This window comes from Chenopodium quinoa, unplaced genomic scaffold, assembly GCF_001683475.1.
Source record: "Chenopodium quinoa cultivar QQ74 unplaced genomic scaffold, ASM168347v1, whole genome shotgun sequence".
NCBI lineage: Eukaryota > Viridiplantae > Streptophyta > Magnoliopsida > Caryophyllales > Amaranthaceae > Chenopodium > Chenopodium quinoa.
This window is the reverse complement of record NW_018744537.1, coordinates 3981217-3993335: the sequence shown is the minus strand read 5'-3', so window position 1 is coordinate 3993335 and position 12119 is coordinate 3981217. Positions and strand designations below refer to the sequence as shown.

The window sequence follows — 12119 nt, the reverse complement described above, 5'->3', positions numbered from 1 at the left end:
TTGAATAGGAAAACAGTTCTTCTAATGAAATTAAGCAACATTACTTTTGCATAACTAATGATTGAATTTGACAAAACTAACTCGAGTTCGATACCTTAAGTTTAAATTATCATCTCAACGATATCTCAATACTAACCAACTTCATGTCTTCATCAGTCTAAAAGATAATTTGATTCACATTGGTTATTATTATTAATTTTTTTTGACTTTGGTTATTATTTTGTTATATACCACAATTTTTTATTTTATTTATTTTTTTTATTTATTTATTTTTTTTTTTTTTTTTTTTGGGAGAGTGAGGTATAGCTCAAGTGGTTAGAGCTCCCTCCCGATTTCTGGAGATCTTGGGATCGATTCTCATCACCCGTCTTTATGACTCTCTAAACACTAAATAAAACAAGTAGTCTTGTTTTTTTTGGCAATACTTAACAAGTTGACAAAAGACCAAATTACTTTATACCAAAGTAATCCAAAATTAGGTTGAATGACTTAACATTTGAATTTGATTGTTACATATTGACCCAAACTATACCCAATTTAAATTTTTGTCATATCTACAAAGATAAATACTGATTAATAATCCAATTAGTCAGCACATTTCTACACGCATCTAGAAATGTACAATAATTACCCTAGTAGTCAAGAGTCAACACATCTCCACACATTATTGTATCAAGTATAGTTTTATACTTGAGATAGGGAGACCATCAATGTCAAGTATAGTTGTATCAAGTATAGTTTTATATCAAGTATATAATCATATACTGATATATACTCAGAAATCAGGAATAACTCAGCAAGTTATAACAGTTAACTGACCTGAAAGTCTGAAACCATATATCAGTCATGAATCTCATCTTCATAATTTTTTTCATGTTCTATTTCTGTTTGCCAAATTCATGCCTTACTTCTGCCAATTCTTCAGTAGACCGTCTCGCCCTCTTAGCGATCAAGTCTCAAATTACTAATGACCCTCAAGGTGTTCTAAACTCTTGGAACAGCACCATTTCCGTGTGTCAATGGCTCGGTGTAACTTGTGATGCAACACCTTCACAACGAGTCATTGGCTTACGACTTGAGTCCTACGGTTTAGTAGGAACCATATCACCTTCTGTTGGAAACCTGAGTTTCCTTCAGAATCTGAGTCTGTCTGATAATACTTTCCAAGGTCATATACCACCTCAAATTGGTCATCTTCTTAGTCTAAGGCTTCTAAATTTAGAGAGGAACTCCTTTGAAGGAGAAGTTCCAGCCAATATATCTGAATGCTCGAAACTAGAGAAACTTAGTCTTGGAGGAAACCGTTTAACAGGAAGCATTCCTCGTGAACTTGGCCGTCTGTCAAACTTGAATTACTTGTTACTGCAGGAAAATCGATTCACAGGGGACCTCCTTAATACAGTTGTAACGAACATGACTTCGTTAAGCTATTTGTCTGCAGCTGTCAATTCTTTTGAAGGAAGCATCCCTGACAACATTGGAAGTGTTTTAACAAATTTAGTTTACATCAGTCTTGTACAAAATGAGATTTCAGGTACGATTCCTTCGTCGTTTTACAACCTTTCATCTCTCTTTGTTGTTGATTTGGACCTTAATAGACTAGAAGGGACTCTTCCATTCGATATTGGGTTTCGACTTCCTCAGCTTACACACTTTAAAATAAGTGGAAACTTTTTCCATGGAACTCTTCCTCTGTCTCTTTCTAACCTTACTCAGCTTCAAGTTCTAGCACTTTATTCTAACAATTTCACAGGAAAATTCATGTTTAGTGCTCGAGACATGCCCGATCTTAGATTCCTAGATATCTCCTTGAACTATCTGGGGATGGGAGAACCTGATGATCTGAGTTTTGTACAAACTCTTGTTAACTGTAGTCAGTTAAGTGTGTTAGAATGTGGTTCTAACAGATTTGGTGGGAGTCTGCCGCGCTTTCTTGGTAATCTGTCAACAGAAATTACTACGATTGATTTTCAACAAAACAAAATAACTGGAACCATTCCAACTGAATTGTTCAACCTCATTAACTTACAAAGACTAGAATTGTTAGACAATGAACTAACAGGACATCTTCCACTTGAGATTGAAAATCTTAGCAAATTAGAACACTTTTCCTGTAGTAACAATCACCTCATTGGAGATATTCCTTATTCATTAGGAAATTTATCGCGGTTGGCTGAGTTATATATGGATAACAATAGCTTTGAAGGAGCTATTCCCTCGAGTCTAGGAGAGTGCACATATTTATTATACTTAACACTTTCAGAAAACAACCTCAGTGGGCCTGTATCTTCTCATCTGTTCCATGCTTCAATGTTACTCGAACTTCATTTGGATCAAAATCATCTGCAAGGAGTCTTCCCTGTGGAGATTGGTCTGTTGAGGAATTTAGTGGTGTTAGACATAACAAGAAACGCGTTCTCAGGAAAGGTTCCATCTAGCCTTGCTAGTTGCGTTGGCCTTCTTGAACTTCAAATGGGAGAAAACTTCTTTACTGGTTCGATTCCTCAATCTTTCAAGTCTCTAACTAGTATCAAGCACTTGAATTTATCTCATAACAGACTGTCAGGCCAAATTCCGGATTTCTTGTCTAATTTTTCATTACTAGGATTAGATGTATCTTTTAATAATTTAGAGGGAGAGGTTCCGAGAAGAGGAGTTTTCACAAATATAAGTGCTGTGACAACTTTGGGAAATAAAAAGCTTTGTGGAGGGATTCCTGAGATTCATTTGCCAAAATGTTCAACCAATACTACCTTGGCAAGAGGGTCTAAAAGGAGGGGTAGACTCTCTGTTGCTGTGACCCTGATTATCGCGGTAGCTTCATTAGTTGTTGGTGTGTCGATAATCTCAGCAATATATTTCCTGATGTGTATTAGGAATAAAAAGAACAAGCTATCTCAGGGATCATTGTTGAACTTGAAGGAGCCCTTCTCAAAAGTATCTTATAATATGCTTCTGAAGGCAACTGACAGATTTTCGGAAGCAAACTTAATAGGTGCAGGCGGTTTTGGTTCTGTTTATAAAGGAGTCCTTGATCCAGAAAACAACATGGTTGTAGCCATTAAGGTTATCAGCCTTGAACAGAAAGGAGCGAGGAAGAGTTTCATGGCAGAGTGTGAAGCATTGAAAAATATCCGTCATAGGAACCTGCTTAAGATTGTCACTGCTTGCTCGAGTACTGACTTCCAAGGGAATGATTTTAAGGCATTAATTTACGAGTTCATGCCAAATGGAAACCTTAGACAATGGATTCACATTGAACAACATACGAAACCTCTAAGCCTCCTCCAAAGATTGAAAATTGCCATCGATGTTGCTTGTGCACTTGATTATCTGCACAACAGTTGTGATGTTCCTATAATCCATTGTGACCTCAAACCAAGCAACATTCTTCTTGACAGTGACATGGTTGCCCATGTTGGAGACTTCGGGTTAGCTACATTTCACTCGGATGCAAGGACTTATAATAGCAATTCAGTTGCAGTTAAAGGGACAATTGGATATGCTGCTCCAGGTAACTACACTACTTCTTTTAAGGCCATTCTGTTTAATTTACGCGAAAAAAGAGTTTTGATGTGCAAATTACTTCACTAGAGTAAAAATCAGTAAAGGAAAACTTAGCATTTTTCATAAGTTATTATTATTATTTTTACTGATCTGACTTTTGAAACATTCTGCTTTGGATAGAGTACGGCCTAGGAAGTGTGGTATCAAAGGAAGGTGACATGTACAGCTATGGCATCGTGTTGATAGAGATGATGAGCACTATATATCCCACAAATAGGATGTTCGAGGGAGATTTAGACCTTCATAAGTATGCAAAATCAGCATTGTCTGACCAATTAACAGAGATTATCGACCCAAAGCTTTTTGATGATAATGTTGTTGCAAGCAGTGGAAGTCAATATGTAGCTTTGGCACGATATGACTGTTATGTTAAATGTGTATGGTCTGTCATTGACATCGGCGTGAAGTGTTCTGTGGAATCACCTCAAGATCGAATGAGAATCGAGGATACCATTAGAGGGCTAAAAATAACACAGGAGATGTTCCTAAAAGAGCTAAGCGTCGTTGAAGCAATGCATTTTTAAGGTTTCTATGCTGCACTTGTTGAAATTTTAGGCTCTTACAGTCTGCAGGAATATGTGCTAGGTAGCTGAAAGATATGAGGCTCTTACATACAAAAATGTTAAAATAGAATTATGTGGAGATATGATAATTATGTAATGTTATGATTTGCATAGGATAGAATATAGCATTATTTGATCTTAGCCAGAATATTTCCTAAGGTCATCATATCTTTGTACTCTATTTATAGTCTTTGCCATCACAACAATGAATCGTTTTGCCTCACAATAACAAAGCTCAAAGTGTTCTTGTTCTCAATTATAAACTTTGTTACCTAACAATTTAAGGATGTTTTTCTGATACTTTCTAGTTTTACAAGGCTAAAATTGATTTAAGATTTTCTTTCCAAGTTTTCTGAGATCAGAATTGGCCCTTAGGGGAAAAAAAAACACTACATCTGATATTAAAAAAGATACAGAATAATATGTTTCTTTTCTCCGTTTTTATTTAGCTGCGACAGTTTAACTTTTACACTATTCATGCACTCATGAATATAGAAATAAAATGGATACTAGAGTCGGATGTATTAAGTAGTCTTGCCAACAGAAAGAACATATGTAATAATTAAGGACTCGTTTAGTATTATTATATTGTAGTTTCCAGTTTCTTGGTTTTAGTGTAATAATTAGTCAAATATATTAGAATCATAGTGATTTTGAAAACTGACAATAAAAAAGTTCAAATCATTTTTTCTGATTTTTGAAAAAAAAAGGGAACAAAACCAAGTAACCAAGTGGACGAGAACTCTATCTTCCCACGGCTGCAAAAAGAAATGCATGCATCATTCCACATTACTGTAAGTCAAATGTTTACAATAATTGACTTCGTTATCCAGAGAACTAAAGCAGAATGATTTCAACAAAATGGTCAATTCTATTTTAAACAATTGAAAGTTGGCAATACAACAACGTTACAACGGCACAAAATTTATCACAAATAACATCAATTGAGAGACATTTACAAGGTTGTCAAGATATAACAAGATTGAAGAGAACTTCATAATTGAATTGACATTTGAATTGAATATTAGACAATGCATGTTCACTACACTCTACTTGATGCGCACAAATGCAGTGAAAAAAGAAAGAAATTATTACTCATCATAAGATCAGCTAGCCATGCAAGGAATTAGCCAGGGCTTACCAAAATGCATAGTTATGCAAAAAACATGGACAAAAATAACAAGAACGATAGTTGAGTTTTTGAACGTTTCTCCAAATTGGCAAAATATTAACCAATTTGGACGCGTGGCAAAACTATTTACCAAACTAAGCTTCTAGGGATTTTTTATAAAAAAAATTCAATTGGTAAAACGCTGTCCCAGACAGCGTTTTACCATTAAAAAAACTAAAAAACGCAAATGTGAATTAAACGCTGTCCGTGACAGCGTTTTATGTTCAATTTTTTTGTTGAACATAAAACGCTGTCTGTGACAGCGCTTTATGTTCAAACATAAAGCGTTGTCCCAGATAGCGTTTTTCTGCTGGACATAGCACACCAGCAACCTGCATGCTCAACCAGCAACCTGCAGACAGCACCCCCAGCCTTCAAACAGCCAGCACCCTCAACCACCACCACCACCACCAACCCCTACCGTCCCACCACCGTCGACCACCACCAACCACCAACTCCCGCCACTTTCGACCACCCTTATGTACTTGAAAACACTCCAACAACCCCCCGCAACACTACAACCACCACCACCACCAACCCTTACCGTCCCACCACCGTCGACCACCACCAACCACCACCTCCCGCCACTGTCGACACCCCCAACAACACTACAACCACCGTGAACCACCAATGTAACCACCACGGGCCATCGCTTCTACCCCATTTCTCATTATGGAGCTCAAATGTCTTGTGTTTGATATATATCAGCCTAGAAGCATATATTTTGACTGACATAAGTCCGATTTGGACAAATAAGCAAATTAAACTTCACATCACACACAGATTCATTCAAAAAACATTCATTATATTAATAATATAAGTGTTATGTACATCATTCTACAAAATCGGGCTACCGGAAATAAATCAGCTAATACTATCCCGACTCATTTATTCGGGGTAAAGGTTCTGTCTCCCGTGTGTCGGCCCTCAGTCTGACACGACGACGCCTGTAATGTGTAATGGTGGTGAATGGGTCTCGCGGCGGTGGGGGAGCCTGCAGGTTGGACGATGGCCCCTCCTGGGTAGGGGTGGGCGCAGAACTGTGGATGATGTAATCCTCTGCGTCTCTGGGTGACGTAGGATCACCTCCACAGCTACTCTGGCCGAGCTTGAACTGTGAATGGACCGAGTGCCCATCATGGTCGTCCCGCTGGGTGACGAGATAGCCGTGACCATATCTCTGTAAGGTAGCCACGCCCATATCGCGTACCCGCTCGACTTGGGGTCTGGTGGGTCCGTCTACGAGGGCGATTGACAGTGCATCAACCATCGCAGCCATATCCGCAGCCTGCAATAATCATCGATCAGTCAGTTGTATGATATAAAAAATAAAAATTGATGAAAATAAGTAGAATAAAAGAAGCTCACATATCCGTTAATGACGTCATATGCTGGATGGTAATGTGTGGATGGTGGTGTGTAACCGGGGTTGATGAAACGCCGTGTAATACGCCTGTACCACACCATGTACGGATCGGTGGGATCCATAACGCCTTGCATCGGATCACTTCCAACGACGAACTCCAAGCGTTGCGTTCACAACTCAACGTAACGCCAATGCTCCAGTAACCAGCTTGTCTCCCCCTTTCCCCGACGGTCAACGTCGTGAAGGCGTACGCTAGTGTCACACTGCTGGGGGATGGGCTGGCGTAGTCCAAACTGCCTCAGGACTCGGTCGGGTAGGTGACTCTCCACGACCTCAAAACAGATCAGGGGGACCCTGGCGCGCCACTCCGCCTGATGGTCCAACAGATGTGCATGCATGGAATCTACCAAGTCAGGTACATACGGATCCCATGTCATCTGCAATAACACAGCAACAGTAATATCATGAAAAGGTTAGTCGCAGACAGTATTCACAGTACAAAAATGTTTGCAAGTATCATTTAAATTATTACCTGGTCCTCGGTAAGGCGGTCTAGGGCGTTGCGGTAGTATGGAAGCCCACTCGCCGCATGCGCATGTGTCAGTCTGGGGACCACCCACCTAATACCAGAAAATGTTTCAGGTTATCAACTAGTACAATAAATGAAGTCTAGAGTAATGACAACTGTATCGAACCTGCAACCGTACGCCTGGTACTGGTCGTCCCAGTCCTGCTGTCCCGGACGATGTCTAGCAAGCCTACCTGGTCTGCCTACATGGAAATGCTCCCAAGCCCAGAACTGGCACACAAAAATACAAAATTAGGTTTAGTATAAACTACGTAAGTGGCTTTCGAAATAGGTTACTGGTAATTAATTAGGTGAGTTACCTGAAGCACAATCAAAGGACCCCCGATCTCGCCAGAACCAAGGTGGGATGCGCGACACAGCTGGCGATACAATGCCGCCAAACAGGCACTACCCCAGCTGTAGCCACGGATATGATCCCAATCGTGGTCTAACAGCTGTAGGTAAAGAAGCTGCAGATGGCTCTCGCTCTTGTTCCCGAACAACACGCCCGAGATGAGGAACAACAAGTACGCCCGAGCGTATCTCTGAACCGTGGCGTCATCAGCGCCCTGAGTCAGGTGACTGAAAGTCTTGCGTAACCAGACGTGCCTCAACCCGGACCCCTTGATTTGTCCAGGACCTGTGGTAGGCGTGTCGCGTACCTATCAAAAATAACCTAACAGACCAATACTAATGTAGACTGGCAAGTAAGGGTCGGATCCCAAGAGACTAAGGTTCAAAAATAATTAAATAGACTCGAATTTCTACTAAGCAAGAATCAATTATAATCAATTATCTACGGAACTAAGTATGAGAAGAATTCGAAAATAAGCTAAATAAGATGATTAAATCAAGTACTTAAAACATCCAAGATCTAGTTTCACCACAACTATTATTGATGCAATTGAAATTCTACCCTTAACATACGATTTCAATCGAACGGGGAAAAGTAAACCCTAATAAATACCAAGGATCTCTCTCGAGTATCAATGGCTTCCCTAACATACAATCAATCCTATTCTCATGGTATCATGCATATTAAAGACATTAAACACGTTACTCTCACTTCCCAATTATCAAACATAACTACTCTCGTGTTATGAATCAAACCCTAAATTGATTTACTCAAATCCGTTTATACCCAACTCTCGCTGTGATAAAAACAATGGAATAATCGCAATACTATAGTTACGTCTAACCTAGCATTGGCATAATCACAATCAATTTAACAATTCAATTGTTAAAGTTATTAAAGAATTTAAAGATTTAATTCATGCATCAATAATACTTGGGCTACATTAGATCTTGAATTAAAGAATCTACTCACACATGATTAAAGAAACAAAAATAATAATAAATAATGAAAACATAATTAAATAACAAAGGATGAAAAATAAATACCAAATCTTGAATAAAATAGAAAGTAGAAAGCTTGAATCTTGAATCTTGAATTACAAAAACTTAGAAAAATAATGGAGAACTAGTTCTTAATAATAGGAATTGAAAAATAATATAAACTTAATGAATAAAAGATAAAAAAAAAAAAGAAAAACAAGGCTAAAGAATATATATACAAGCCCAAAAAGATAAGAAAATCAGCCAAGTCTTGGCGCACAAGAATCCCAGGAGGCACGGACGTGCCTTTCTAGAAATAAAAACGCTGCAGAGTCTATCTTCCAGGCACGGACGTGCCTGACTGCTGGGCACGGACGTGCCTGCTCTGCTGCGCGTATCACTCATCTTAAATCAGTCATAACTTCATATCCGGAGCTCCGTTTGAGGCGTGTAATATATCGTTGGAAAGGTCTTCAAGTCTACTTTCCAATGCAATTTGAATCACTCCATTATCATTTGTATATAAAAAGTTATGAGCATAATAGTGAACAGGTGTCATATTTGTCAAGTATTTCATCAACGTTTTGCTTCATTTCCACTCAATTACTCCGTTAATCCTGAAATACATCAAAAACAACAAAACTACCCATAAAAGCATCGAATCATCGAAACTAAACCAAATTACACCAAAATGGACTAAAACATTTGACTAAGCTAATAAAACCAACTAAAAACAAGCTAAATAATATACACAAAACACGACTTATCAACCTGGCTGAACACCGAGAACTCGAGCCACCAAACCAGCGGGATCGACTAACGCATGTCCTGTCATGTATAGGAAGGCGCGTTAGTACCGCGACGTCCCGCAACGTAACGGTCGCCTCCCCAACAGGTAGGTGGAAGGAGTGCGTCTCCTGTCTCCACCACTCCACGAGCGCAGTGAAAAGCGCTCGATCGATCTCCTTGAACGCCATCCGATGTAAGCCACCGAAGCCTGCAAACTCGACGTACTCCAGAACGAGTGGATCGATAACCCATCCTACCATAAACCTGGTAGTATAGTGCCTGCAAACCAGATGCTGCGCTGGATCAACCTGATAAAAAATCGTTCAATCGAAATTAATATCACAAAATATAAGAACACCACATGCATAAGTACATAAACGGACAGATGATTCATTACCGTCTGGTCCCATATAGCAACGCTCTGATGTGTGTCCTGTAGTGTCAGCACAGAAGGGTCAACGGGTCCGGGCCTTCGATCTTCTCCGTCCATGATATCTGTACATTGAAAACGTTATACACCAAACATAAGCTTGACGAGTTCAAGGCAAAGATAGAAAATTTCAAACGACATCCAAAGTAGAGAACAGAAACGATCCAAATGTTAGCTAACCTTATAAAATCATCAAATTCTAATACAACATAATTCGTGTTTGTACTACTACAACAAATATTAAATACAAGCTTGGGATCTATGTCGGTCTAGATGGACACGTTGTCCGGTTGTGACCCTGCTGGTGACAGCGGCTGCATTTGCTCGGGGTCCGGTTAGTCTCATCCATTTTATTGCGTATACGCTTTGACCTTGGCCGCCCTTTTCCACGCACCATGCTGCCGTCAGGAATGAGTTTGGGGCCGACGTACTACGTCCAGGTTGTCTCGCAGGGGATAGGCCAGAATTGTGGTGCGTATGTGTTTGTGTAGGCCTCCGATTGCAGCACCGGGTCCACCCACGACCACTCTGATAGTGAATACGTCGCACAGACTGCTAGAACATGAGAACATGGGAGGTGGAATATCTTTGGTTTGCTGCATGTACACGTTCTCAACTAAAAGTTAACAGTATGTTTATGGCCTCCTTTACTACCGAGTCGCTCTCCCCTTTCTTTTGTGACTTGGTAAATATGCAATCGGCGGTTATACGCATCCACTCTGTGGTACCTGGCTTTGGCGGTGTTCTTCTCCAGGATGGCAGTGACCTTTGGGGGATATGCAAGTCCCTGTTCAGACCTTGCCTCAAAAGACTCCCTTCTCAAAGTGAAATACCTGTTAACTCTGTGGAAAGTTAACTCGACAAGGGACATGATCGGTAGAAACCGAGCTCCCTTCAACACATTGTTGAATGTCTCAGAGAAGTTTGTAGTGCAAATCCCATATCTGCGACCACCGTCGTGAAAAAGAGACCACATAGTGAACGAAACTTGAACAATGTACTCCATTGCCTTGGTACACGACTCACCGATGAAACAGAGATCGGCATGAAGTTTTCTTTCCTGCCTTTGGTACGCCGCAGCCTTGAACATATCTCTCATGTCATTGCTTCGCACGTGAGTTTTCAAGTTAGAAGCTATGTGGCGAACACAAAACCTGTGATAGGCTCGCGACTCAGTGAATCCAACGTCAGGGTCACTCATTGCTGCAATGATCCCAAGATGTCGGTCAGATATAACACAGAGGCCATCTCGTTGCGTGACATGAACCCGAATGCAGCCCAAGAACCAAGACCAGCTGGAAGTGTTTTCCCCTTCAACCACCGCAAAAGCAAGCGGAAAGACTTGGAAGCTTGCATCCACACTTGTAGCAACCAACAGTGTTCCTTTGTACTTCTCGTACAAGTGCGTCCCATCGATACAGATAACTGGCATACAATGTTTAAAACCGTCGATTGAAGGTCCGAAGGCCCAAAACACTCGTTCAAACACTTCCAAGTTACTGTAGTACACACCGTCCACCAGAGCTTTGTACTTCCATACGACACACGTTCTCGGGTTTGACTGTTGGAGTGCTTGCATGAAGTGCGGAAGTCTGCCATAAGAACTCTCCCAATCCCCAAATATGTCAGCTATTGCTTTCTCCTTGGCATACCATGCTCTTCGATACGGAACATCGAAATTAAATTGCTTGGAGATGAGTTCCTGTATGAATTCAACTTTCAACGACGGATATTTCCGCACAAAGGACTTCACATACTCTGATATTATGGACGAATCCAAGTGCGGGTGATCAGTAGATAGTACTTCACTCACACAGTTCTCCCGGTGCGGGCCTTTGTACGTGACTACGATGAAGCCACGCGAGTGCTCACTTGATTTAGTACCCTGTAGCATCCAACCACATTTCTTCTTGCACCGCAAATGAAGGACACTCTCATTCGATGTCACTGTGGTGTAGAATTGATTCCACTGTATGGAATACATCGTCACCATTTCTTGAAGCACTTTCTTACTTTCAAACCACATCCCCTTCTCAAATTCTCCCCCAGGCAGTGGCGGAGCCACATTAGAACAAGGGGGGACAGTTGTCCCCCCATTTTCGGAAAAAAAGTTTTTTTAAAAAAAAAAAAAAAAACAAGAAAATACAGTAAAAGGCTATAAATAACATATACTTACAGTAGATATCACAATATTGAATATGGTTTGGTGGTTGAGTCCTTAGTAAGGCTGTGTTTTGGTCCTAGGTTCGATTCCCTACTCTACTGTTTTTCAGCTTTTTTGTTTTTTTTTCCCCTACTTCTTGTTTTTTTTATTACATACTCTAATTTTC

The 12119-nt window shown here is 40.2% G+C and overlaps 1 protein-coding gene across 1 annotated transcript; it reads left to right on the top strand.

Annotated features, from left to right (window-relative positions):
* The first annotated feature begins 798 nt into the window (after positions 1-798).
* On the top strand, positions 799-4361 carry LOC110698735 (probable LRR receptor-like serine/threonine-protein kinase At3g47570). The gene is made up of 2 exons (XM_021876245.1): positions 799-3514; positions 3688-4361. The coding sequence occupies exons 1-2, from the start codon at positions 847-849 to the stop codon at positions 4089-4091; spliced, it is 3072 nt and encodes a 1023-aa protein (XP_021731937.1). The 5' UTR covers positions 799-846; the 3' UTR covers positions 4092-4361.
* The last annotated feature ends 7758 nt before the right edge of the window (positions 4362-12119 follow it).

Bases quoted from the DNA above. Each gene is read 5' to 3' on its own strand.
- LOC110698735 (XM_021876245.1), top strand. From the start codon at position 847: ATGAATCTCATCTTCATAATTTTTTTCATGTTCTATTTCTGTTTGCCA. The intron at 3,515-3,687 runs GTAACTACACTA...TGCTTTGGATAG, and splicing joins AATTGGATATGCTGCTCCAG to AGTACGGCCTAGGAAGTGTG.